The sequence below is a fragment of the Rhinopithecus bieti genome, unplaced genomic scaffold (assembly GCF_001698545.2).
Source record: "Rhinopithecus bieti isolate Rb0 unplaced genomic scaffold, ASM169854v2 scaffold_5191, whole genome shotgun sequence".
Lineage (NCBI taxonomy): Eukaryota > Metazoa > Chordata > Mammalia > Primates > Cercopithecidae > Rhinopithecus > Rhinopithecus bieti.
In genome coordinates, this window is record NW_016804727.1 from 500,352 (window position 1) to 527,950 (window position 27,599).

General features: G+C 40.2%; 1 protein-coding gene across 1 annotated transcript; it reads left to right on the forward strand.

Moving 5' to 3' along the window:
• The first annotated feature begins 8,173 nt into the window (after positions 1–8,173).
• Positions 8,174–25,969, forward strand: SAMD9L (sterile alpha motif domain containing 9 like). Its single transcript, XM_017870302.1, is given in 6 exon segments — positions 8,174–8,390; positions 9,426–9,630; positions 11,746–11,851; positions 20,879–23,095; positions 23,098–23,130; positions 23,133–25,969. Coding segments are annotated over 3 exon segments (4,752 nt in total). The 5' UTR covers positions 8,174–8,390; positions 9,426–9,630; positions 11,746–11,851; positions 20,879–20,898; the 3' UTR covers positions 25,655–25,969.
• The last annotated feature ends 1,630 nt before the right edge of the window (positions 25,970–27,599 follow it).

Below are 27,599 nucleotides of genomic sequence, written 5' to 3' on the forward strand. Positions count from 1 at the left end.
AATCACATGAGCCAATATAATAAATCTCCTTATAGATAGATAGATGGATAGATAGATAGAGAGATAAGAGATAGAAAAAATATATATATAAGATTTCATATATAGATATATACAATATAGCTAGATATAGATATAGATACAGATATAGATACATCCTATTGGTTCTGTTTCTCTGGAGAGCCTGAAGTAATAAAGATTTTGGTACTGAGAGTAGTTCTAGAGGAATAGAATTTTGAGGATAAGTTTTCTGAATTGGTTCTTGGCTTTTAGGACTGAATTGTGTGAAAATGGAAGAGAAGTTTGGAAAAGAAAGAGAAAAAGTCATTCATTTTATTCCAGACATTCTTGCCCTGGTTGTACACTAGAACTACTTGAGGAGCTTTTAAAGATTATTGATGCTTGCCCCTATCCCTAGAGATAATTGATCGTCCAATAGAGTTCCTGAGCACCTGCTTTTTTGAGAGTTCCCCAGGGGTCAATGTGCAATGTGGTTTAAGAATCACTGCTCTATTGTGGGAAAAAATGAGTTTGAAGATCTTGAGACTGGAGCATGTGAGAAAACCCATCTGATGGCTTCAATTTTGTCCATTACATAGGAAGACATGTCATCACATGAGAGTGATGGAGGTCAAAACTGACAGGGGATGCACAGTTGAGAATCTCCAAAATATGCTTATTGAGAGAGAAAGACAAAGCTAAATAAAACCTAGATTACTGGGCATTGTACATTGCCTATTTGAAGTTATATGCTTTCGGGCCTGGTAAAGTTTCTCAGATATTAAATTTATATATTTTAAAATACCTATAGAAAAAAAGAAAGGCAGTAAACAATAGGAAATAGATATTGTATTTGGATAACATAGGTTTTCTCCCTTCTTTGAATATTCTGTATTTTTTAAGTTTGAAAATAAACTTGTATTATAGTCACAATTGAAGAAATAATGATATTTAGCTTTACCAAAGTATAATTGATGCAGAAAAACATTGTACACATTAAATATACGCATCCTGATATCTATAACCTCCAAAAAAAGTTTCAGTTTTCAAAAGAAAATGAAATCAATGGTGAATCAGCAAGCAGAAATTTAATGGCACTGTATTAGTTTGCCAGGGCTGCCATAACAAAGTACCACAGATTGAGTAGCTTAAGCCACAGAAATTTGTTTTCTCACAATTCTGGATGCTAGAAATCGAAGATCAAAGTGTCATTGTAACAGGACATGGATCCGGATCTAGACCCCAAGACAGAGTTCTTGGAACTTGTGCAAGAAAGAATTCAGGGTGAGTCTGCAGTGCAAAGTAAAAGCAAGTTTATTAAGACAGTACAGTGGTAAAAGGACAGCTACTCCATAGACAAATGTAGGACGTTCTCAAAAGTAAGAGGAGAAACGCATCCACCCTAAGTACAAGGCTTGTACATATGGGAAGATGTGTTTTGCTACAAAGGTTTCTGATAAAGAATTAATTTTCTTAATTAGTTTATTTTGCAATGATCAATATTATTATCTTTAAAGCAAAATTAGGAATGACTTTGTTCTCCAGATATTGGGATATCTGGACACTCCCAAATCTGGGTCTGCTTAGTAAACATCATTAATTTGTTCCCTTCACTGTAAACATCTAGAGGCTAGGAATGCCCACCTTTCTGAGAATGCAGCCCAGCAAGTCCCAGCCTCAATTTCCTAGCCCTCACTCAAAATGGAGTTGCTTTGGTTCAAACATTTCTGACATATCTCCCGGCTCTCTTTACAAGAGGACCCTTAATCCTAAGGGTTGCAGAGGGATGAAAATCCATCTTCTGTAACTTCTTCAGCCTGAATGGGGCAATGATATTCCCGACTATTAGGGTGTCTCACATTCAGGGTAGAGAGAAACTCAGTCAGAGAGTGTTGATATGGTGAAGGTCGTTCATAACTCCGAGTTCTGACAAAAGGTGATAATAACCTCCCAAAAAAAAAAAAAACCTACAACCTCCAAAAAAAAAAAAAGAAAGAAGTTTTAGTTTTCAAAAGAAAATGAAATCAATGGTGAATAAGCAAGCAGAAATTTAATGGCACTGTATTAATTTGCCAAGGCTGCCATAAAAATGTACAACAGACTGAGTAGCTTAAGCCACAGAAGATTAAGTGGAGATTAGTAAGTGTTCAATTTAAGAAAGCACTGAGTGAGCTTGTCTTGCATTCCTACACAGAAAGTACAACTGCAATATATTCCACAACAGCAAAGCAAAACAAGTAAAATCATTCCAAGCAAACTAAACAGAAAGGCTTTCCAAGAACTGGGAAGTTGTTGGAATCAAGTCAATATAGGGTCGACTGATAGTACATCAGTAGCAGAGATATAAGTGTTTAAAGTTTTCATAGTCTAGGTAATAGTCTGAAACATAATAAAGTCCCCCACAAACTTAAGTTGGCAGATTGAATATGTCAGAGCAACCCAGAAGTGGAGGAAAGTGGCAGTTCTCCACATACCCAACAGTTTGTCTGATTATGTAGAGGCTAAAGTCTGTGCCCACTGAGTAAATAAGTTACTTTCTGCATGATTCCAACTTATACCCAAAAGTAGATTGTCAATCTATATTTTTATGTAACCCCTCCCTTTCATTTCTTCCAAACAGGAGTCAGAGGTCACTGATTCACTCACAGGAATAAACAGGATCAGTCTCTCGTGTTCCGTAGGTCTGTGTGACTTCGTAAGAGACAGGTTTAATTGGAGGTAAGTGGACCCAGCTGTTTGTTCCCAGGAGTTTAGCTGTAGTTGGGGTACTAAAGAATTCATAGAGCTGAAGATATGTTTTGGGTAATTGTTGCTGTGAAAGATGGGCCATTATCACTCTGTAAGCTCTCAGGCAGCACAAATCTAGGAATTATTTCCTTTAGTAGGAACTTAGAAACCTCAATTGCCTTTCAGACCAGGTAGAAAAAGCCTCAATCCAACCAGTAAAGGTGTCAATGAATATTAATAAATATTTAAACCCTTTAGATGGGAGAATCTGAGTACAGTCTATTTGCCAATCTTTACCAAGGTACATTCCCGTATGCTGAACAGGCCTTACTAGAGGAGGAGGTAAAGATTGGTTATTTGGGTTATTCTGGGCACATAGTTCACAGGTCTGAGTTACCTGCTTTGCTGTTTTAAGTAATTATTTTCCTACAAAAAGCTGCAACAATGATTGAAATAGGGAATCTCCTCCCAAATGAGTAGAGTCATGCAAATGCTTATTTTCCAGTGATTAGCACCTGGTATCAACAGTTTGTTGTCATTGATAAGCCAGCCAGAAGGATCTTCAATTTGACTCTGACTTTCAATAGACCTTCAGTCCATTCTTGTTCCTCTTTAGTATATCTTGGTTCTGTTATCATCATGGCTGGGGGCTCCTTTAACGCTGCAGCCTTAGCAGCTGCATCTGCAAAGGAGTTTCTCTTAGTCACAGTAAGGGAAGAGCCTCTTTTCGCAGCTCACTGCAACCTCTACCTCCCAAGCTTAAGCAATTCTTCTGCCTCAGCCTCCTGAGGAGCTGGGATTACAGGCACCTACCACCATGCCCGGCTAATTTTTTTGTATTTTTTAGTAGAGACAGGGTTTCACCATGTTGGCCAGGCTGGTCTTGAACTCCTGACCTCAAGTGATCCACTCCCCCCAAGCCTCCCAAAGTGCTGGGATTACAGGCATGAGCCACCGTGCCTGACCCAGAATTTCTAAGTGATGTTTTATAGGGGAACCCTTAGCAGTTAAGAGTCCCTATTCCTTCCAGATAGCAGCATGAGCATGAAGTATCAGAAAGGCATACTCAGAATCAGTGTAAATGTTAATTCTTAAGTCTGTTCCCAATTGCAGAACTCTAATAAGAGCTATTAATTCTGCCTTTTGAGCTGAGGTAGAAGCTGGAAAGGCCTGAGATCCAATTACCTCCTGTTGACTGACAACGGCATACCCAGCTTTCCCATCTCCATGGTGCACAAAGCTACTTCCATCTGTAAGCCATTCTACCTCAAGATTATCTAGAGGCTCATCCTTTAAATCTGGACAGCTGGAATAAACTTGCTCCATAAACATGTATACAAGAATAATGTAGGATGCCTGTGGGTTCAGGCAAATAGGTAGTTGGATTCAACATATGGCGTACTTTAAGTGTTATATCAGGATGTTTAGCAACAAAGCCTGATAGTTATTCACAGGAAAGAAGAAGGAGCAATTTTAGTCTGCCTTGTGATTTCCAAAAGATACTACTCTTCGCAGCTGAGTTAACAAATCCCTCCCCAGCAAGGGGTGGGGCATTCAGGAGAAAATCAAGGTCCCTGAAGAGCAGCTTAAAGGATAGGTAAAATGGCATCTATGGGCTTGTCCATCTATCCCCATGACCATACAGTTCTGGAGTGACAGAGGCCCATCATAATGGGTCAGAACAGAATAAGCAATCCAGAAGGAATTAATGTTCTTACCTGCCATGTCAAGGGTTACCCAAGGCTTCTCCAGAGATAATAGCTAGTTGTCTGATGGGAGCTGTGCTGGGAGATCTCAGACCCAGTCACTCTTGGGCTTGCCTGGCTATTTTGGCCATCACTGGTTCGGGTGCCAATGGCTCCCGAGTGTTTGGGAGTGCTGGGCAATCCCTCTTCCAAAGGCCAGCTTTCTTACAGTGTGTACACTGATTCATGCCCAAGGCACAGTGACTCTGACTTCTCACCTTTCAGCTTCCCTTGTTCAGGCCAAGAACCAGGAGGGCAACCCCATGTTGGAGGTAAGCTTAAGGCTGCAGCCAAGAACTGCACCTTGTGGGAGGTCCTTCCTACTCTTTCTGCTTCCTCTGCTTTGTCCCTGTTATTAAAAACTAAAAATACCCTATACAAAAGCTGTCCCATATGGGAGTCTGGGGACCCATAGCTGCTTTTTCTAGTTTCCTTTGGATATCAGGGGCAAACTGGCTTATAAAATGTACTCCCAAAAGGGTTTGTCCGTCCCTTGAGGCAGGATCAGTGTTAGCATATTTCCTAAGTGCCTCAACTAAACGCCCTTGAAACAAAGCTGGATTCTCATCTTTGTCCTGGAAACTTCCTTAACCTTTTCACAGTTAACAGGCTTTTTCATACATTTCTTCATCCCTTCCAACAAACAAATGACCATATGATCTCTCCTCCCCAAGTTGTCACTGCCCCTTTGATAGTTCCACTCTGGATCTTGATCTGGAACTGCTCTACCTCCTGCCTGATATGTATTATGGTTTGGGTTGTGAGCCAATGCCTCATCTGCATGGGCCCTAGCTGTACCCAAAATGCATTGTTTCTCTTCCACTGTACAACACAGAGACAACAAAACATGCAGATCCTGCCAAGTTAACTATAGGTCAGAATTAATTTCTCAAACTCATCTATGAATCTTCCTGGGTCTTCAGAGAAATCACCAAACTTCTCTTTACACAGAGCCAAATCAGACATAGAAAAGGGAACATGTACTCTCACAGTGCCTCCTTCCCTATTTACCACCTCTCTAAGTGGACAAAGGTTTCCCTTTAGAGGTTGACAGGAGGCTCCACTAGGGGTAGTACTCACCAGGCTAAGTTCCTCAGGGAGAGGTGGGTATAGAGTGGGGCTAGACGGGTAAGGAGGAGGGGACGAAGGGTTCTCAAGGGGGATTAGAGGGAGAAAGGACAGACACATCTGAACCTTCAGAGCTGACAGAAAGAGGTTCTGCTCCACCCAAAACTGCCTGCTGAACCAAGGCTACTTGCATTAAAGGATCATCTAGTATGTCTGGCTCTTTTTCCTCTTTTCCTCTCATCAAACATGATTCACATTATCCAGATAACATAAGTGAGCTGAGTCATGAATCTCAGATAAACCACAACATGGACTTTGACAAAAATGTTGAATAAGGCAAAGGAAATGAAGAGGATTTAGATGGGAATGACCAGAGCAAGCAGGTCCTGGGCAATAGTGACAGTGTGGAATGAACAAGCAAAGCCAGTTTGCTTGAATGCAAGAAAGGAAAGAAGTGTTTTTAGTGTGCAAAATGAAACAAAACAGCAAGGAGAAGAGTCCCCTGATTTCCACCCTAGTGCTTCTCGATCACACCTAGTCAGCATAGCAGCAACAAAACATAACCACATCTGTCTAATTTTATTGCTCATAGCTGTTGAATACCAAATCTCAATCAGCAATTTTAAAGATGGAGCCTTCAATGCTTTTTGTTCCCAATGTTTCACGAGCAGACACATGGAAATCAGGAAGCGCCTAGGAAAAGAGTAAGTTAAGATCCCTAAGACCATTTAGATAAAGTCTTCTGAAAATGACAGTGAAACACAGAGAGCAATCAAGAAATTGATTTATGCAGCAAGGAGGACAAGGCAGATTAATACAAAGAGCATAGCCTGTGGTGCCAAACCCGTTTTTAGCAGAGAGGGACTTTACTGAGAGAGGCCTCTAACCCCCTAAATCTTAGAAGGAACTCTAATCCTTTTAAGTTGGTCCTCTAACCCGAGGTCAGTCAAGCATCTTTGCTTTCTATTAAGAGGGGCCTCTAACCCACCCTGTCTTCAGAGAGACTCTAATTCTCTTAAGTTAAGCCTCTAACCCAATCCCATTCTTTACCCAGTTACCCAAAGTCATTCAATCAGTGCTGTAGTCTATTTCCTTTGGGTTGGTGGGGAGGTTCTTCAGTATCGGTCCCTCATGGTTGCTAGAAATATTACAGGACCGGGGTCCCAATTCAGACCCCTAGAGAGGGTTCTTGGATCTCGTGCAAGAAAGAATTCAAGGCAAGTCCACAGTGCAAAGTAAAAGCAAGTTTATTAAGAAAGTACAGTGGTAAAAGAATAATGTAGGGTGCCTGTGGGTTCAGGCAAATAGGTAGTTGGATTCAACATATGGTGTACTTTAAGTGTTATATCAGGATGTTTAGCAACAAAGCCTGATAGTTATTCACAGGAAAGAAGAAGGAGCAATTTTAGTCTGCCTTGTGATTTCCAAAAGATACTACTATTCACAGCTGAGTTAATAAATCCCTCCCCAACAAGGGGTGGTGCATTCAGGAGAAAATCAAGGTCCCTGAAGAGCAGCTTAAAGGATAGGTAAAATGGCATCTATGGGCTTGTCCATCTATCCCCATGACCATACAGTTCTGGGGTGACAGAGACCCATCATAATGTGTCAGAACAGAATAAGCAATCCAGAAGGAATTAATGTTCTTACCTGCCATGTCAAGGGTTACCCAAGGCTTCTCCAGAGATAATAGCTAGTTGTCTGGCTACAGAGTAGGACGTTCCCGAAAGTAAGAGGAGGAACACATCCATCCATACAATGCTTATATATATGGAGAGATGTGTTTTGCTACAAGAGTTTCTGATAAAGAATTAATTTTCTTAATTAATATACTTTGCAAGAATCGATATTATTTTCTTTAAAGCAAAATTAGGAATGCCTTTGTTCTCCAGATATCAGGATATCTGGACACTCCCAAGTCAGGGTCTGTTTAGTAAATATGATTAATTTGTTCCCTTAATAATAAACATCTAGAGGCTAGGAATGCCTACCTTTCTGAGAATGCAGCCCAACAAGTCTCAGCCTCATTTTCGTAGCCCTCATTCAAAATGGAGTTGCTCTGGTTAGAACATCTCTGACACTATCAGGGTTGGTTTCTTCTGATATCTCTCTCCTTGGCTTGTAGATGGCCATCTTTTCTTTGTGTCTTCATATGATCTTCCCTCTATATGTGTCTGTGTCCCAATCTCCTCTTCTTATAAGGACACAGTCAGATAGAATTACAGTCACTCTAATGACCTCATTTTAATTTAATTACTTCCTGAAAGACCTTATCTCCAAATACAGTAACATTCGGAGGTACTGAGGATTAGGACTTTAACTTATGAATGTTTGAGGGACACAATTCAACCGGTAACAGGAACTTAGATTGCACTGACATATTGATTTTCTCCCTGGTATTTCCATTCTCTTTGTCCTGTAGGTAGTTTTTTGAGTAGTTGGGTTTTTTTGTTTGTTTGTTTGTTGTTTCCTTATTTCTTAACTCTTATGACTTAAAAACCTGCCTGGTAAACAGTTTCTAAGCAGTGGTTCAAATTTATTGATATTTTGGTAATGTTATTGATTTAAAATATTTTAGATCCTTCTAAACCCAAGAAAAAAGAACGTTCTAAAGTGAAACTGAAACTCTCTATACTTCAACTTCCTCCTGCTTCTGTACTGGCACTCTGACACACCCTCAGAAAGTCAGAGCACTGGGAGAACAGAAGACTTCACAATTTAATGCCTTGATTTTTAAAAAAGAATCCTTACACTCATATCTCCTAGCCATCAGATGAAGAATGAGACAGCAAAAGTTCAAATGGCCTGTTTCAAGTTTCTGATATAAAACAATGACTTTTTCAGAAAATCCCGGTAAGTAAACTGAACCATTAAACCTTTATTTGTTATGCCTTTGAGGCGACAGCTATTTTTTAAAACTTCAGCTGTACTTTTTATATAACTATAGGTTTGTCCATAAACCATTACTTATAAAAATACTAAAGTAACTAGAAGAATCAATGGATTAAATACATGTCAGTATATTTAACTGATAATAACTTTATAAGTGCTCTTCTAAAAAGAAACGTACCATTAAGTGTAATTAGAATGGTGGGAGGGTTTCTGATTGTGGCAGGCAGGCTTTGGAAAAGAGGACAGAGAAACGAAGCAAACAGGGTCAGGAATTTAAGCACTGAAGATTCTAAAGGAAAACCTGTGATCTTGTGTAATTACACAAAATTCTGTCTTCACAATGTAAGACATTAAAAGTTTTACATTTTATCAAAGGTAATACTCTGCAGAGGCTAAATATTATTCTATTAAAGTACTTCATTCACATATAATCTTATACAGCAATCTGGTTGAAAACTAAGAAAAAAAATGCAAAGTGTTCTTCAGGAAAATGAAACTAACTTGCTTGTGTGACTTCCGACTGCCAGACTATGCGAGGAGGGTGTGGGTAGAGCCAATCTGGGCTACAGCCAGATTCTGAAGTGTTTTTCCCCTACATCAGTTCTAAGAATCCTACAGAGCAGAACACCTCCCCAGGGCATGAGGGTCTTTCAAAGATGGGGTGGGCAGCTGTGCTTGTTCCTGCGAGTTTGCTGACTTGGTACTTCTTGCTGAACATAAAGAGAGAAAACGAGTGTTGAGGATGGCAACCTGCAAATCCTTTCTCAGTAACCAACGTTGCAAAAGATAAGATTTGTGCTCACCATTGTTTCAAAACAGGACACTGAGAGCCCCTAGAAAGCCAAGACTTATGTCAAGGCAATCACAAAATTTGTCCACACTAATCATGGTAATTTTGATTGTTACTTAGTTCCAACAGCATATATCCAGATGCTCTTAAAATTGTCCTGGCTAAAACAAAAGAAAAATTCTGCAGTCTGCTTTTTCCATCTTTAGGATTTCCAGAGAGAGAGAGTGACTGGTTAAATTTCTGAAAGAGGACACTGGCTAAAAGAAGGTATTGCATCTCACCTGAGCGGATTGTGTCTGTGGAAAACGGAAGCCCCTTGCCAGAAGAGCAGCTTCCCAGCAAAGGCAGTGGGTGAAAACAGCAGAGGTCTTAAGACACTGGGGACCTGGAGTCAAAAGGGACCTCCTCCAGGTAAAACGCAGTGTGAGAAATGGCCTCATTCGGTGACTGCAAGTGACACAGCAGAAAGTTGGTAAGGTGTATTCTGTAACTAGGGTATCTACAAAAACTGCAGGAGAAGATATATTCATTCATTTTGCTTTCCTTTTGAAAAAAAACTTCCTTTTCATTCTTTGTGACCAGATGATAGAAGCTGGAGTTAGTTCTGGCCTAACGGGTAGCACAGTAAAGCGATTTCCCCAGATTTCTATCTGGAGTTCCAGCCAAGTGAAATAATTTCCCTAGGAAAATGAGGAAGTCCTTTGACCCACAGACATTGGTAGCTCAAGGCCTTTCAAATACTCATTACTTTTAACTACTCTAAGAAAATGTGTTACTCATTTAACAGATTTTTGTTAAGAAGCTATTATGTGCTAGGCAATGCCAGATAATGAACAAAATGTAAAGAAATTTGTCCTTATGGAGTGCATAGAATAATGGGTGGGACAGAAAAGAAATAAAGTAAATAGGTCAAAATATATAAAATATTTGCTGCTTGTAAGTCTTAAGTAGATAAAAAATGAAGCCAGAAAAGGGATAGGAAATGTTGGGAGATGGGATAAAGTTTGCAGTAGGCTGGCCAAACAGTGCCTTGCTGACAAGGTGACATTTGACAAAAGATCTCAACAAAGTGAGACAGTGAACCCTGCTGGTATCCAAGGACATTCCAGGAAGGGAAAACAATTGTAGTGGCTGGAAACAGGGGCAGGTGCTTCCTTCAGGAAGCAACGATGAGGTCAGGTGACTGGGCCAGATTTAGAGGGAAAAATAAAAGACCTAATATCAGAGGGTTAACAGGGTACCAGACTGTGTGAGGCCTAGTCAGATGGAAAGCCACAGACAGGGTTGGACACAACATTGATATGATGTTATTTTCATGTTAACATGGTCACTCTGGCTGCTTTTTTGAGAAGTTCCTGAAGGGATCAATAACAGCAAGAGGGAACATGGCAAGGAAGCTATTCCTATAATCCAAGAGAGAGAAGAGGAGAGTTTGGACCAGGTGGTAGTGGTGATAGGTAGTCAAATTCTGGGTATATTTTGAAGATACACCCCATAGGATTTGCTCTACATTGAATGTGGAATGCTGGAAGAGAGATAAAGTGTGCCTGCCACATACTTTTTGAGGTTTATTTATTTTCTTAGAAGTATTTAAGTATACAAAGGGATGCTACCTAGGAGAAGGGTATTCTTTTCACTATTCTTTCAAATTTTCTGTGTGTTTGAACATTTTCATAGTAGAAAGTTAGGGGGGGAAATCAGTTTCATAAACATTTCCTAAGCAGCAGTCCAGTCTATTGCATTTTAATTGGTTGTGATATCATTGTTTTATGCAATACGTTCTCAACAAGTATATCCTCCGGCAAACTGAACAAGGACCAAGTCTGTTCTGCCTACAGCTCTGCTTCCTCATAGCTGCCTTCCAGAACGTGACTTTGGCAAATCATCAAGAAAGGGGAACTAATCTGAGGAATCCAGATCAAACAGCCTCATGAAGACTTATTTTATGTTTCTAATACAAAGATAGAAGTTTTCAGAAAAGCCCTAGTAAGTTTCTAATCATTAAAGGTTTGTTTAATCAACTCTCCTTAAAAGCTGTCTTTAAAAGCTAATTCTAAAAAGTAAAACAGAACTTTGAAAATGAACATATTTGCAAGTGAGCATAAGCTATTTCTTATAAAAGGAATGAGAAATATCACTACTTTTATATAAGAATCAATAGATGTAACTTGTGCTGATTGCAGAATTTTTAAAAAAGAAACTTTCCAGCAAGCATGGCGAGGGTGCAGCATATTTCTACAGGTGGAAAGCTCTGGGGGTGAGGCTAAAACCTGGGTAAAACGTAGACCAGAAGATCAGGAATCTGAGCATACAAAACCGTGTATCGAAAATTGTAGCCATGTGCAGCTATGCCATACTCTGTCCTATAAGTTACATTTAATTAAAGAATAAAATCCTCCAAGGTTTAGCCTTCATTTTATGTAAGACTTTTATGCACAATAGCTTGTATAGAGACTATGGGAAGAAATATATAATTTGAACATACACTTCAAGAAAATAAAACTAACTTTTGCTTTGCGGTTTCAGTTATACAGAGCATCAGAGCAGAGGTGGGCCTGCTGGGCTGCAGCTGGGATTCTGAGCATCCTTTCCTGGAGGCACGGAAAGTGAGTGAGTGAGTGAGTCCAGTGAGGTGAGTGAGCCCAGTGAGGCCCAGCCTCCTAAACATGAGGGTGAGCACCAGAGCTTGCCAAGGGCAGGCCAGTTTGATCCTTCCTGCTTAGTCTCTAAAGAGAGAAAAATAATAGTCCTTAGGCAGTAGATCCTGAAATTTATTGTCTGTAGGGGATCCATTCCAGGACCTGCACAGATACCAAAACCTGTACATGCTCAAATCCCTAGTGTAAAATGGCAAGGTATTTGTGTATAACCTATACACATCCTCCTGTGTACTTTGAGTCATCTCTAGATTATTTATAATACCTAGTACAATGTCATATTATATGGTTGTTATACCATATTGTTTAGGGAATAGTGACAACAAAAACAAGTCTGTACATTTTCAGTACAGAAGCAATTTTTTTTTTCAAATATTTTCAATCTGTGGTTGGTTGAATCCACGATGTGGTACCCACTGATAGGGAGGGCCCAGTGTACAAATAAAGAGAACTTTGTGTTTCAAAATTTTCCCAGAACAGAACAGAGTTAAAGTGAAGGTCTTCTCCCCAGCTCCAACCAGAGCAGCTACACCTTTACCCATGTTAGATACAGCGGTTTCAGATGCGTTTCTTTTGAAGAAGCAGAACAAAAACAAGCAACAACTAAGACAACATTAGTTCTGGTCCGATTTTCATATATTATAAGTGGGAAAACAGGCTCACTGAGAGGAGACATAATTTAATCATGACATCGTTTTTCTGATCACAACTCCTCCACCTTTCTACACACTATGTAGCTTCTTGCTAAACATGAAAGCCCTCATGTTTAGAACTATGCCTGCAGTCTAGGGTGTAAGGTTGAAGTCACAGAAAGAGCCAAAGAGTTATGTCAAAGCATTATGAAAACCTTTTGCCCAAATCATTGTCACCTGAATTAAATAACAGCTCCAACTACATATGGATCGTAGACCATGTAAGATACTTATAATTGACAGAGGGCAAAATTCACATGAAAGTAATATTGAGGCCAGGCGCGGTGGCTCAAGCCTGTAATCCCAGCACTTTGGGAGGCCGAGACGGGCGGATCACGAGGTCAGGAGATCGAGATCATCCCGGCTAACATGGTGAAACCCCGTCTCTACTAAAATACAAAAAACTAGCCGGGCGAGGTGGCGGGCGCCTGTAGTCCCAGCTATTCCGGAGGCTGAGGCAGGAGAATGACGTAAACCCGGGAGGCGGAGCTTGCAGTGAGCTGAGATCCAGCCACTGCACTCCAGCCTGGGCGACAGAGCAAGACTCCGTCTCAAAAAAAAAAAGAAAGTAATATTGAATACATAATACCTTCAAGTTGTTGTGTATCTTCTCAGCTACCAACATAGGGGTGGGAAATTGTGGAATTCTGGCTGAGAAATATTTTTATGTGATATGTTATCATACCAACATATGATGTAGTAACAGAAGAAAAGTGAAGAAGCAGGTCTGTGGGTAGATGTGGTTTCAGGAGTTTGGAGAAGCTCTCTTAGGATTCCTTCAATTCTGCTGGTTTAAACAGGAAGCAAGGTGACTGTGGTGAGGAGGTGTTGTAGGTTTGATGAGAGAGGAGAAACAATGAAATGATCATTTAGGAGAATAAGAGGGTGACTAAAGCAGAGAAATAGAGTATGGTAGATGAGAGCATTAAGGTGAGACCAGTTATGGTATGGAGGGCCATTGTCCAGTCATGCTCCAGTCAGGGTGTGAAGGGCCATTGTCCAGCCATGTTCCAGTTAGGGTGTGGAGTTTTTATCTTTGAACCATTGGGAAACCTCTAAGACAAGGTAAAGATAAAAAGACTCAAGGCTTAAGAAGCACAGATGCCAGTCACCCTGTTTAAGAAGGGTGTTTCCATCTCCCTGGTAGTTCCTGACAGAAGTCAATCTATAAAGAAGAAAGTGAAGGGAAACTGTCATGCTGTCAGGTAACACAAAGACACAAAGACAAGCCCTCTGCTATCTCCCACGCCACCACCCGGCACACACAGTGTCTCTGGGCATGTAATGGTTGCTAAGCAGGAAATTCTTAAAATGCTGCTTCTTGTAGAGTGCTGGGGTCTATCAGAATTGCTGTAGTCACAGAAGAGAAAAGTCTAAAGTTCTTCCTTACAGTATTTGGGGTGACCCAAAGAAAGGATGGGTAGCTTGAATTACTGAGAGAGGACACTGGCTAGGAGAAGATGCTGCCTCACACCTAAACAGAGCCAGTCTATGGTGCACGGTAAGAGCATCTCCAGAGGAGGGTTTGTTGCCCAGAGCAGCAACAGCAGTTAAAACAGTGGAGGGTGACCCTGAAGCCTTGGGGTTCTGGCTCACTGAGGACCTAGGGTAGAAAGAGATCTCCTCTGGGGAAAACCCTATGTGAGAAAAATGCTCACTCAGGGACTATAAGTGAGACACCAAAACCTGAGGAGAAGTGTCAGGAAACTGGAGCTTACAATAGGACATCAAGTCTCTGTAATTTGCCCGTTAGGTGAAGAATAAAATGTTTACTGACTTTTCTTTTTGAAAAGTAAACTCTTTTCTTACTAATTATGACTGGCTAACCCAGATGCTGGAGTTGGTTTTGGTCTCATCGATGACAACATGAAGATATTTCCCAAATACAATTCAATTGTTTCACTAATCTAAAAACATTAATTTCCTCATTCAACAAATATTTATTGAGTACTTATTTTATGTCAGGCCCTAGTGATTCATGCATGAATGACAGGCAAAAATGCCTCTTCTCATGGAAGTTACATTCCAGTTGCTGACACAGAATGAGAAATATAATTAAGTAAAATGTATAGTACATAAATCTAAAGTGAAAACTTGAAGCAGGGAAGAGCAATGGAAAGTGCTGGAGTAAGGACTGAAATTTTAAGAAAGATGAGCAAGAAAGTCCTTATTGAATTTGAGTAAAGAGCTAAAAAGGTGAGGGTGTGAGCCATGTTGGCATCTGGAGGAAGAGCATTCCAAGCAGAGGGAACAGGTAGTGTAAAGGCCTCGTGCAGCTGCAAGGCTGGCATGTTTGAGGAACAGCAAGACAACTGGGCAGCTGGAGGGAAGTGAGCGGAAGTAATGAGGTCAAAAAGACAGTGGGGTGGACATATCATGTCAGACTTTATTTAAGGACTTTGGCTTTTCCTCCATGTGAGATGAGAAGTCAGATAAAAGTTTTGAGCAGAAGACACTGACTAAGAGTCAGTGACATGATCACACTTGCATGTTTGAACAGGATCAGGTTGGCTGTTGTGTTGAAAATAGAGTGAATGGCATGGGGGTGGGGCAAAGCCAGAGTCAGACCAGGTAACAAAAACAATCCAGGAAAGAGATGATGGCCTAGAACAGAGTGGTAGCAGTAGGGATAGTGGGAAAGGGTGGAATTCTGGATATACTGTGAAGGTGTGGTTGAAAGTATTTGCTAATACAATGAGTGAAAAAAAAAAAAAGCAGTCAAAAATGCTGCCATGGTTTTTGCCTTGAACAATTGACAAGTTCCATTAACTTATAAGACTGTGAGAGGAGCAAGTTTGGAGTGGGAGGGGCAGATATCAGGAGACCCATTTTGGCCATGTTAGTTTTAGAAGGACTGTCAGATATCTAGGTGAACATAGAGAAGGCAGATATATGGACATCATGGCAGAAGCCAGGGCCGATCATGTTAATTTGGAAGTCACAGGCATACAGATTGCATTTAAATGCAAGATAGATGAGATTCATAAGGAGAAACTCTAGATAGAACTCTAGATAGAAAAGAGGCTAGGTCTGAGAGGCACTTCAACATTTAGAGGTGGAGAGTTAAGGAAGAACCGCAGAGGAAACTGAGAAGGACTAGCCAGAAAAGGAGGAGGAAAAATCAGGAAAGGTGGTGTCCCAAAAGCCTGCAAGGAGAGTAATCCAAGGAAAAGAGAGCAATCACTTGTTTCAAGTGCTATTGCTCTGCCAAGAACTGTCTGTAGCAATGCCAAGTGCAATTTCAGTGGAGGAGTGAGGGCAAAACCTGATTGGAGTGACTTCTAAAGTGAGTGGGAGAAGAGAAACAGGAAACGGAAAGTGTAGACAGCTCTACTGTGAAGAAAAGCAGAAATGTGGGTAAGAGTAGTTCCAAAGAGTCTTGCTTAACACGAAAAACATAAACGTGCTTGATTGCTGAAGGAGATCTAGTAGATGAGGAAAGGCTGAAGAAGCCAAATAGAGAGGGGATACTTTCTGGAGCAACTTCCTGAATAGGTGAGAGGGATGCAAGGGCTACTGCAAGTGGAGAGCTTGACCTCACTAGGCATATGGGCAGAACATGCAGAGAACAGAAACTAACATATGATGTAGTAACAGAAGAAAAGTGAAGAAGCAGGCTGATGGGTAGATGTGGTTTCAGGAGTTTGGAGAAGCTCTCTTTGGATTCCTTCAATTCTGCCAGTTTAAACAGGAAGCAAGGTGACCATGGTGAGGAGGTGTTGTAGGTTTGATGAGAGAGGAGAAACGATGAAATGATCATTTAGGAGAATAAGAGAGTGACTACTGCAAATGGAGAGGTTGACTAAAGCAGAGAAAGAAATAAAGCATGGTAGTTGAGAGCATTAAGGTGAGACCAGTCATGGTATGGAGGGCCATTGTACGGCCATGTTCCAGTCAGGGTGTGGAGGGCCATTTTCCAGCGTGCTCCAGTCAGGGTGTGAAGGACCACTGTCCAGCATGCTCAAGTCAGAGTGTGAAGGGCCACTGTTCAGCATGCTCCAGTCAGTGTGGAGGCCCATTGTCCAACCATGTTCCAGTCAGGGTGTGGAGGACCATTGTCCAGTCATGTTCCAGTCAGGGTGTGGAGGGCCATTGTCCAGCATGCTCCAGTCAGAGTGTGAAGGGCCACTGTTCAGCATGCTCAAGAGTCAAGTGTTGGGCTAATTGTCCAAACCATGTTACCGCGCTCAGGGCTGTGGAGGGCCATTGACCAGCCGATGTTCCAGTCAGGTGTGGAGGCCTATCTCCAGCCATGCCTCTGACAAGCTGTTGGCAACTGGAGTTGCCGTTAGATGTAATACATGCTAGTTTAACCGTGAGAGTGTCACCAGAGAGGAGAAACCGAAAAAATAAGTGCATGATGATGAATAATCAAAAAAAATTAAGCCAGTAAAAGAGGAAAAGTGAAACATGAATGGAGTGAGGAAAAGTGAGATGGTAGTAGAATCCATAGATCAAAGGTGTTGGTGTTAAAGAAATACTTACTAGTGTTTGAGCACTAAAGGCAGTGGGCCTGAGGGGCAAGAGATGGTGGGGACAGGGAAGTGTTTGAAACAGAGAGGACGGAGGGCTTGTAGTTCTCAGTAACTGTATTTGTTGGCTAGAGCTGCCATAACAAAGTAGCACAGAGTCACTTCAACAACAGAAATGTATTATCTCAGAATCCTTGCGACTAGAAGTCCAAGATCAAGGTATTGGCAGGGTGGGTTCCTTCTGAGGGCTACCAGGGAGAATTTCTTCCATGCCTCTCACAGTAGCATGCTGGCAATCTTTGGTGATTCTTGGCTTGTAGAAACATCACACTGACCTCTGCCTTCGTCTTCATATACTGTTCTCCCTGTGTGTAAGCAAGCCTCTGTGCCCAAGTTTCCCCTTTTTACAAAAACCTCAGTCATATTGGATTAGGGTCCACTATAATAACTTCATGTCAATTAATTACATATACAGCAATCCTGTCTCCAAATAAAGTCACATTCTAAGGTGCTGAAGGTTAGGACTTCAGTGCACGAATTTTGGCATGATATAATTCAATCCGTAATAGTAATGGTAAGGTCAAGGATATGACCATGGGAATAGAGGTGGGTTGATGTCAAGATAAAAGCCAATCGGGTGAGAGGCCATTGTACTGGAAGAATCAATGACATGTCTATTGAGCCACCAATAATTATGACAGAAATGGTATCTGAGGACACAAGTGTCCTCTTCCTTTCAGCTTCCTACATTTTAATACAAAATGTATTAAAATGTCTAAAAATGTATAAAATGTATAAAAAATAAGTATTCAGCAAACTTTCAAAGTATGAAATATCTTAAGACTAAGGTTTAAAATACTATGGTAGTTATCTCATATGTAATGACTTCAAAAAAGTTTTCATTAAGGATATTTATTAATAACTGCTTATACTATTGGTTTTATATAATGCTTGTAAACAGGTGAGGCAGGGCCCCTCTGTCAGTCTTACCTGAGATGACACTTAGGGCCACTGCAGGGCAGATGGGAAGATCAGGGATGAGCTTACCAGGCTCCGAGGCTCCATTTGCCCAGGAGTACTCTATGGCAGGCCCAGTGCCCTGGCTCTGGGTGCAGGAGTACGAACTGCCCACTGCTGAAACACTATGTCATACCCCTTAGACCCACTAAAGGAGCCTTTGGTAGGTCCACCAGGTAGACTATTTCTTATTTCCTAACTCTGTCCTCCAGGCTTTCTCCCTCACTTGCCTCCCACATGACTCCAGCAGTTCCCTTAACTTCACCTGCCCAGTGTTCCCACCCTCTTCCTCCTCACATATCCCAGGCCTAGACTCCTTCTTGTGTCTGACAAAAAGCACTACCACACTGTCAGTATAAACTTTTTTGAGTGTGTGTGCGTGTGTGTGTGTGACTTATTTCATTTTTTTATCTTCTCCAATGGACAATAAATATCATGAAAGAGCTTCACATCTGTTTTGATTATCACTGTTTTTCCTGAGCATGATGCCTGGTACATAATAGGTGCTCATTAAATATGTGTTGAATGAATGAACAGAATACACTATTTAAGATAAATAACACTTATCTCTAGTTACAATATATGGGCTAATTTTTGTGGGACCTCATAAGACCCACAAGTGACTTCTGTCTACACTGCAGATGAACTGAATTGATTATCTAAAATATGTTTATAGCATTCATTGTGCCAGTTGCTCATGGTTCTGCTAATTGCCCCAGGACTAGTTGTGATCCACAGACTGAAGCCAGAGTAAGTAAGAGAATTCAAGGCACTAAGACCTAAGGAATCTAAAAATTACAAATCATTTAAAACAGCAGTCCCCAGCCTTTTCGGAACCAGGAACTGACTTCATGGGAGACAATTTTTTTTTTTTTTTTTTTTTTTTTTTTTTAAGACGGAGTCTCGCTCTGTCACCCAGGCTGGAGTGCAGTGGCCAGACCTCAGCTCACTGCAAGCTCCGCCTCCTGGGTTCACGCCATTCTCCTGCCTCAGCCTCCCAAGTAGCTGGGACTACAGGCGCCCGCCACCTCCCCGGCTAGTTTTTTGTATTTTTTAGTAGAGACGGGGTTTCACCGTGTTAGCCAGGATGGTCTCGATCTCCTGACCTCGTGATCCGCCCGTCTCGGCCTCCCAAAGTGCTGGGATTATGCGCCCGGCCAGGAGACAATTTTTCCATGGGGTAGTGAGGGATGGTTTTGAGTTGATTCAAGGGCATTACATTTTGTGTGCATTTTATTTCTATTATTATTACACTGTAACATATAATGAAATTATTATACAACTCACCATAATGTAGACTCAGTGGGAGCCCTAAGTGTGTTTTCCTGCAACTAGATGGCCCCATCTGGGATGATGGGACAGAGTGACCGATCATCAGGCACCAGATTCTCATAATGAGTGTGCAGCCTGGATCCCTCACATGCACAGTTCACAACAGGGTTTTCACTCCTATAAGAAACTAATGCCACCACTGATCTGATGGGATGTGGAGCTCAGGCAGTAATGCAAGCTATGGGGAGAGGCTGTAAATACAGATGAAGCTTTGCCAGCTCACCCGCCAGCCAGTCACCTCTTGCTGTGCAGCCCAGTTTCTAACAGGTTAGAGACGTACTGGTCCAGGTCACCAGATTTGGGGATCCCTGGTTTAAAATGTTTTATTTTCTCTTTTTATAGTTCAGTGTAGTATTTTTGTTTCATTTGATCTTTAATGTTGTTTTGTCTATCCTTAAAATATTCCCATTTTCTGGGTTTTCTGTTTACTTAAACTAATTAATTGATTTACCTTTTAAATTCTGATTCAGTAGGTCTAAGTAGGGGCCTGAGAATTTACATTTCTAGCCAGCTTCTAAGTGATGCTGATGCTGCTGGTCAGGAGACCATACCTTGAGAACCACTGCTCTTGGTCTTATCTGCACAATAGATGCACCAAGGCAAATTTTTAAAAGTACTAATGCCTGAAAACACCACCCTCACTCCCTCCACCAACTAATGCAGTCTGAGATGTGGAATGCCAAGTGATTCTAATGTTTAACTGAGGTTGAGAACCCCTGTTCTAGGAGTCCAAAATAGGCAGCTCTTGCCATTCATCAAAGTACATAATTGTAGGATCTTCATTAACCCCATATCAATATTTTGGGAGAAAATGGCTCTAACAAAATTAAAAACTCATACTATGTTCCCTATTTAGTTTCAGGAAGCCCAGCTTGAATTACAGCTAGTCTCTTCTGGTACCTCCTGAGAGCACAAGAATTAGCCAATCAAATCAATTATCCTGAGATTTTGCTACCAAGTTCCTCCAAACCCTAACCTTGTGGCCTAACAGCTTGAGTTCCAAAAGAAAACAGATGATTATTTAACCAACTCCTCCATTACTATGTAACAAAGATAGCCAGCTGTGGATTTCTGTTCCTCAACCCACCTCTACCTATCCAGTTTCATTATTTTAAAGTATATTTGCAATATTCCTATATGCTATGGGAACCAATTTCTATGTTACTTAAGATTCTGGTTTTAAGTTACGAAAACCCAGCTTTCACCAAGTTAAGCTAAAAGGGAGAATTATCATAAGGCTAAACGGCATGTCACCTAGTTAGCAGCTACAGCTTATTTCATAATTACAATTAGAGTCACCTAAGAAACAAGGGTATGAATTAGGGTGGTAAAACAGCTAAAGTAAGTATCAAGCAGTTTTAAGAGTCAGCCTTGAGCAATATTATACATATACATATGTATCTTCTGTATGATAATGTATATATAATTGACTATATGATCTTAATAATACGGTATAATTCTAAAATAGTATTATATTGCTTTTTCTCAGGAAGAAGTTGAAACTTTGATATGAGTAAACAAGTATCTATACCTGAAATTATTAAAGACTGGACCAAAGAGCATGTGAAAAAATGGGTAACTGACGACCTTAAGATTAATGAGCAATATGGACAAATTCTGCTCAGAGAAGAAGTGACAGGATTAGTCCTGCAGGAATTAACTGAGAAGGACCTTATAGAAATGGGGCTACCACGGGGTCCAGCACTTTTGATAAAACGTTCATATAACAAATTGAATAGTAAGTCCCCTGAAAGTGACGATCATGATCCTGGACAATTAGATCATTCAAAACCATCCAAAAGAGAACACCAAAAAAATCCAAAACAGACCAAAAAGGAAGAAGAAAATTCAATGTCATCCAATGTTGATTATGATCCCAGAGAGGTCAGAGATATCAAAGAACGGGAATCAATTCTTGTGAAAGAAAATGTGTTAGAAGAAATAGCAAATGCTAAAGACAAGAAAAATGGTGAGCTAAAACCTGAACAATTGACTTGTATGCCATATCCTTTTGATAAGTTCCATGACAGCCATCGCTATATAGAACATTATACTCTACAACCTGAAACAGGAGCACTCAATCTCATTGATCCAATACATGAGTTCAAAGCTCTCACAAACACAGAAACAGCCACAGAAGTGGACATTAAGATGAAATTCAGCAATGAAGTCTTCCGATTTGCATCAGCTTGTATGAATTCACGCACCAATGGCACCATCCATTTTGGAGTCAAGGACAAACCCCATGGAGAAATTGTTGGTGTGAAAATCACCAGTAAGGATGCCTTCATTGACCACTTCAATCTAATGATCAAAAAGTATTTTGAAGAAAGTGAGATCAATGAAGCCAAGAAGTGTATACGGGAGCCAAGGTTTGTGGAAGTCCTTCTGCAGAACAATATGCCATCTGACAGATTTGTCATTGAAGTCGATATTATTTCAAAACACTCTATATGTAAAGATAAGTATTTCTACATTCACATGCAAATTTGTAAAGATAAAGTATGGAAACAAAACCAAAATCCTTCACTGTTTGTAAGAGAAGGGGCTAGCTCTAGGGATATCCTGGCCAATTCCAAGCAACGGGATGTAGATTTCAAAGCATTTTTACAAAATTTAAAGTCACTGGTGGCATCCAGAAAAGAGGCTGAAGAAGAGTATGGAATGAAGGCAATGAAGAAGGAGAGTGAAGGACTAAAGCTGGTTAAACTTCTCATAGGAAACCGAGACTCACTGGATAATTCATACTATGACTGGTACATTCTTGTAACAAATAAATGCCATCAGAACCAAATAAAGCACTTCGATTTTTTAAAGGAAATTAAATGGTTTGCTGTGTTGGAGTTTGATCCTGAATCTGTGATCAATGGAGTGGTCAAAGCTTACAAAGAAAGCCGAGTGGCAAACCTACACTTTCCAAATCAGTATGAAGACAAGACAACTAACATGAGGGAGAAGATTTCTGCTCTTAATCTTTACCAACAGCCCAGCTGGATTTTCTGCAATGGCAGATCAGACCTGAAAAGTGAGACATATAAACCTCTAGAACCACATTTATGGCAGAGAGAAAGAGCTTCAGAAGTCAGGAAACTAATTTTATTTCTCACAGATGAAAATATAATGACAAGAGGAAAATTTTTGGTAGTGTTTCTATTACTCTCTTCAGTGGAAAGCCCAGGAGATCCACTCATTGAAACTTTCTGGGCTTTCTATCAAGCTCTCAAAGGAATGGAAAATATGTTGTGTATCTCTGTAAATTCAAATATTTACCAACGATGGAAAGATCTACTACAAACAAGAATGAAGATGGAAGATGAATTAACAAACCACAGTATTTCCACATTAAATATAGAACTGGTAAACAGCACTATCCTTAAACTAAAATCGGTGACTCAGTCATCAAGAAGGTTTTTGCCCGCCCGTGGATCTTCTTCAGTTATCCTAGAGAAAAAGAAAGAGGATGTCTTGACTGCACTAGAAATCCTCTGTGAAAATGAGTGTGGAGAAACAGACATCGAGAAAGATGAATCTAAATTCCTGGAGTTTAAGAAATCAAAAGAAGAACACTTTTATCGAGGTGGCAAAGTATCCTGGTGGAACTTCTATTTTTCTTCTGAAAACCATTCTTCAGATTTTGTTAAAAGGGACAGTTATGAAAAGCTTAAAGATTTAATACAGTGCTGGGCAGAGTCTCCTAAACCAATATTTGCAAAATCATCAATCTTTATCATCATCCAGGCTGTGGGGTACCACACTGGCTATGCATGTTCTCTGGGACTTAAAGAAAAACTTCAGATGTGCTGTGTTAAAAAACAAAACAACTGGTTTTGCAGAAATTGGAGAGCAAGTGATCAATCTGGTCACCTATAAGGCAAAGAGCCATGAGGATTACATTCCTGTGCTCCTCCTTGTGGATGATTTTGAAGAACAAGAAAATGTCTGCTTTCTACAAAATGCCATCCATTCCGTTTTAGCAGAGAAGGATTTGCGATATGAAAAAACATTGGTAATCATCTTAAACTGCATGAGATCCCGGAATCCAGATGAAAGTGCAAAATTGGCAGACAGTATTGCACTAAATTACCAACTTTCTTCCAAGGAACAAAGAGCTTTTGGGGCCAAACTGAAGGAAATTGAAAAGCAGCACAAGAACTGTGAAAACTTTTATTCCTTCATGATCATGAAAAGCAATTTTGATGAAACATATATAGAAAATGTAGTCAGGAATATCCTAAAAGGACAGGATGTTGACAGCAAGGAAGCACAACTCATTTCCTTCTTGGCTTTACTCAACTCTTATGTCACTGATTCTACAATTTCAGTTTCACAGTGTGAAATATTTTTGGGAATCATATACACTAATACACCCTGGGAACCTGAAAGTTTAGAAGACAAGATGGGAACTTATTCTACACTTCTAATAAAAACAGAAGTTGCAGAATATGGGAGATACACAGGTGTGCGTGTCATTCACCCCCTGATTGCCCTGTACTGTCTAAAAGAACTGGAAAGAAGCTATCACTTGGATAAATGTCAAATTGCATTGAATATATTAGAAGAGAATTTATTCTATGATTCTGGAATAGGAAGAGACAAATTTCAACATGACGTTCAAACTCTTCTGCTTACAAGACAGCGCAAGGAGTATGGAGATGAAACAGACACTTTGTTTTCCCCATTAATGGAAGCTTTACAGAATAAAGACATTGAAAAGGTCTTGAGTGTAGGAAGCAGACGATTCCCACAAAATGCATTCATTTGTCAAGCCTTAGCAAGACATTTCTACATTAAAGAGAAGGACTTTAACACGGCTCTGGACTGGGCACTTCAGGCCAAAATGAAAGCACCTAAAAATTCCTATATTTCAGATACCCTTGGTCAAGTCTACAAAAGTGAAATCAAATGGTGGTTGGATGGGAACAAAAACTGTAGGAGCATTACTGTTAATGACCTAACACATCTCCTAGAAGCTGCCGAAAAAGCCTCAAGAGCTTTCAAAGAATCCCAAAGGCAAACTGATAGTAAAAACTATGAAACCGAGGAATGGTCACCACAGAAGTCCCAGAGACGATATGACATGTACAATACAGCTTGTTTCTTGGGTGAAATAGAAGTTGGTCTTTACACTATCCAGATTCTTCAGCTCACCCCCTTTTTCCACAAAGAAAATGAATTATCCAAAAAAACTATGGTGGAATTTTTATCAGGAAAATGGACCATTCCTCCTGATCCCAGAAACGAATATTATTTGGCTCTTAGCAAGTTCACATCCCACCTACAAAATTTACAATCAGATCTGAAAAGGTGCTTTGACTTTTTTATTGATTATATGGTTCTTCTGAAAATGAGGTATACCCAAAAAGAAATCGTGGAAATCACATTAAGCAAGAAAGTCAGTCGTTGTTTCAGGAAATACACAGAACTTTTCTGTCATTTGGATCCATGTCTACCACAAAGTAAAGAGAGTCAATTACTCCAGGAGGAGAATTGCAGGAAAAAGCTAGAAGCTCTGAGAGCAGATAGGTTTGCTGGACTCTTGGAATATCTTAATCCAAACTTCAAAGATGCTGCAACTACCATGGAAATTATAGTGAATGAATATGCCTTCCTACTGAAGCAAAACCCAAATAGGCACATGACAAATGAGAAACAAAATTCCATTTTGGCCAACATTATTCTCAATTGTCTAAAGCCCAGCTCCAAATTCATTCAACCACTTACCACACTAAAAAAGCAACTCCGAGAGGTCTTGCGATTTGTAGGACCAAGTCATCAATATCCAGGCCCTTATTTCTTGGCCTGCCTCCTGTTCTGGCCAGAAAATCAAGAGCTAGATCAAGATTCCAAACTAATAGAAAAGTATGTTTCATCCTTAAATAGATCCTTCAGGGGACAGTACAAGCGCATGTGCAGGTCCAAGCAGGCAAGCACACTTTTCTATCTGGGCCAAAGGAAGGGTCTCAACAGTATTGTTCACAAGGCCGAAATAGAGCAGTACTTTGATAAAGTACAAAATACAAATTCCCTCTGGCACAGTGGGGATGTGTGGAAAAAAAAGGAAGTCAAACACCTCCTGTGTCGTCTAAGTGGTCAGGCTGAAGGCAAGCTGATCTCTATAGAATACGGAACAGAGGAAAAAATTAAAATACCAGTAATATCTGTTTATTCAGGTCCACTCAGAAGTGGTAGGAACATAGAAAGAGTGTCTTTCTACCTAGGATTTTCCATTGAAGGCCCTCTGGCATATGATATAGAAGTAGCTTAAGAAAATACATCAACTGTAGTTCAAATATGTTTATTTATATCTTTATGATTTTATTCCCTCTCTCTATTCTCATGGCATTTTCATGACATTATTGGCTAACCTCTAATCATAGATTTTGCTTTTGCCTCCCTGAAAGAATTGTAAGCCTTTTTAAGATATGAAATATGCCTACACGCAGAGCTTGGCACACAGTAGAGTCAATCATTTAATGTTTTAAATATGCATTTTCAGACTCAAATAATGAAGAAGTTTCATTGGTATCCACTGGTCACATCATAACTGGTTATAGGGCAATAAAATCTGTGTTAAATTCAATTGCCTTTATACGTTATCTGAATTATTTCTTCACTGTGACAGCAAAGATTTAAATAAGATGAATGTAAAAGAAAAAGCTTATTGGACTCAAACCCACAGATGGACACCAGAGTTCCACTTAGCTCATCTTGGTATCAATAAAAACTCATGTGGAAGGTAAATATGTTGTTCCCCATCCTCCATATAACACTTTCTCCAACACACCACACACACACACACACACACACACACACACACACTCCTTGTACCCCTTGCCCTTCTCCTAGCTCATGGCTTCAGGAGAGAGAAGAGTTCAAAAAATAAAGTAATCATAAACTTGAACTCTCTCCATTCTCTTCTTCCCATTTACAGGTGAATCTCTTCCTTTAAGCCATTTTTGTCTCCTGTGAATACAGCCTTATCTCCACCTGTTCCTTAGATCCTATCTCCCCTGGCTTCTTTTTTCCATTCATTACCCTCTTTGTTCCCTTTGCTTCTCAACCTGTGCTATACACATGCTGTTATCTCTGTTGAGATTGCCTTATTTCCATCTAACATTCTCTCTCCTGCTATTCTGATTTGTCATTCACAACTGAGTTCAAGAGTCATGTCCACCAGGAAGTCTTCCAAGACTACCATCATTCCTGACTGATTAGAGGGCTTCCTCATGGTAATATGTGTTCTCAAGTTTTCAGTGTTAAGGAATGCCATTCCAGACACTCATTCTCAGATGCACAACAGCCAGAAAAGTCTCAAGCAGCATTCGATAGCTTGGAATTTAAGACCTATGAATTGCCTATAAAGTGAAACATAGACTAATATAGATTAAATTGAATATTGAAATAACAAATATGTTTACTTATCCACATATTTGTATCTCTTTGTAATGTAACTTAGATATTCTGGACTCCAAACCCAATTCTTCTTATCATCAAGAAGTCTATGCTCCAACAGAGTTCTTCTGGCCTATATTTCTATGAATCTGGGCAATGCTCACACAGTCCAGAACATGTCCCTCTTTCTGAAAGCTCTGTCTGCTGCTGGTCCTGCTCCAAACAGTTTCCTCCTTCTTCTGCAGTCCACCAGTCCATACAGTAACAGGATCTCCCAAGTGGCTATACTCCCCAAGGTGTTCATCGGCCTGTGAACATAGGCCTGACCCTTATTTCTTTTAAACTTCCCTACTGTACTATAACATTTAGTAAGACATAACTAAAGGGTTGATGTAGAGAAAAAAGTTATAATGAAAGGAGAAAAAATTACTAAATATTCCTGCTAACCATAACCATCTTTACAGTTAATAATTCTGGCCCCACGATGAGGTATCTTAGAGAGCTTCTTTCTCCTTAGCCCCCATTTCAGCATCCATGCTATAGAGTGATCTTTTCTCATTCTCCTGAATGAAGCAATCTCTAAACATGAATGCTTGACTCAGAAAGTAGGATGCAAACCCTTTGACACCCCCAGAAAAAAATTCATTCTTCCTGAAAAGAAATATTATGTAATATGCAGAATGTCACCCTACCCTCAATGAGGAGAAGGTCTTACATTACTCTGCAGAGAAGTTTATGAACCTCAAAAATCTCAGACAGGTTTCAGTTAATTTAGAAAGTTTATTTTGCCAAGGTGGAGGATGTGCACCTGTTACACA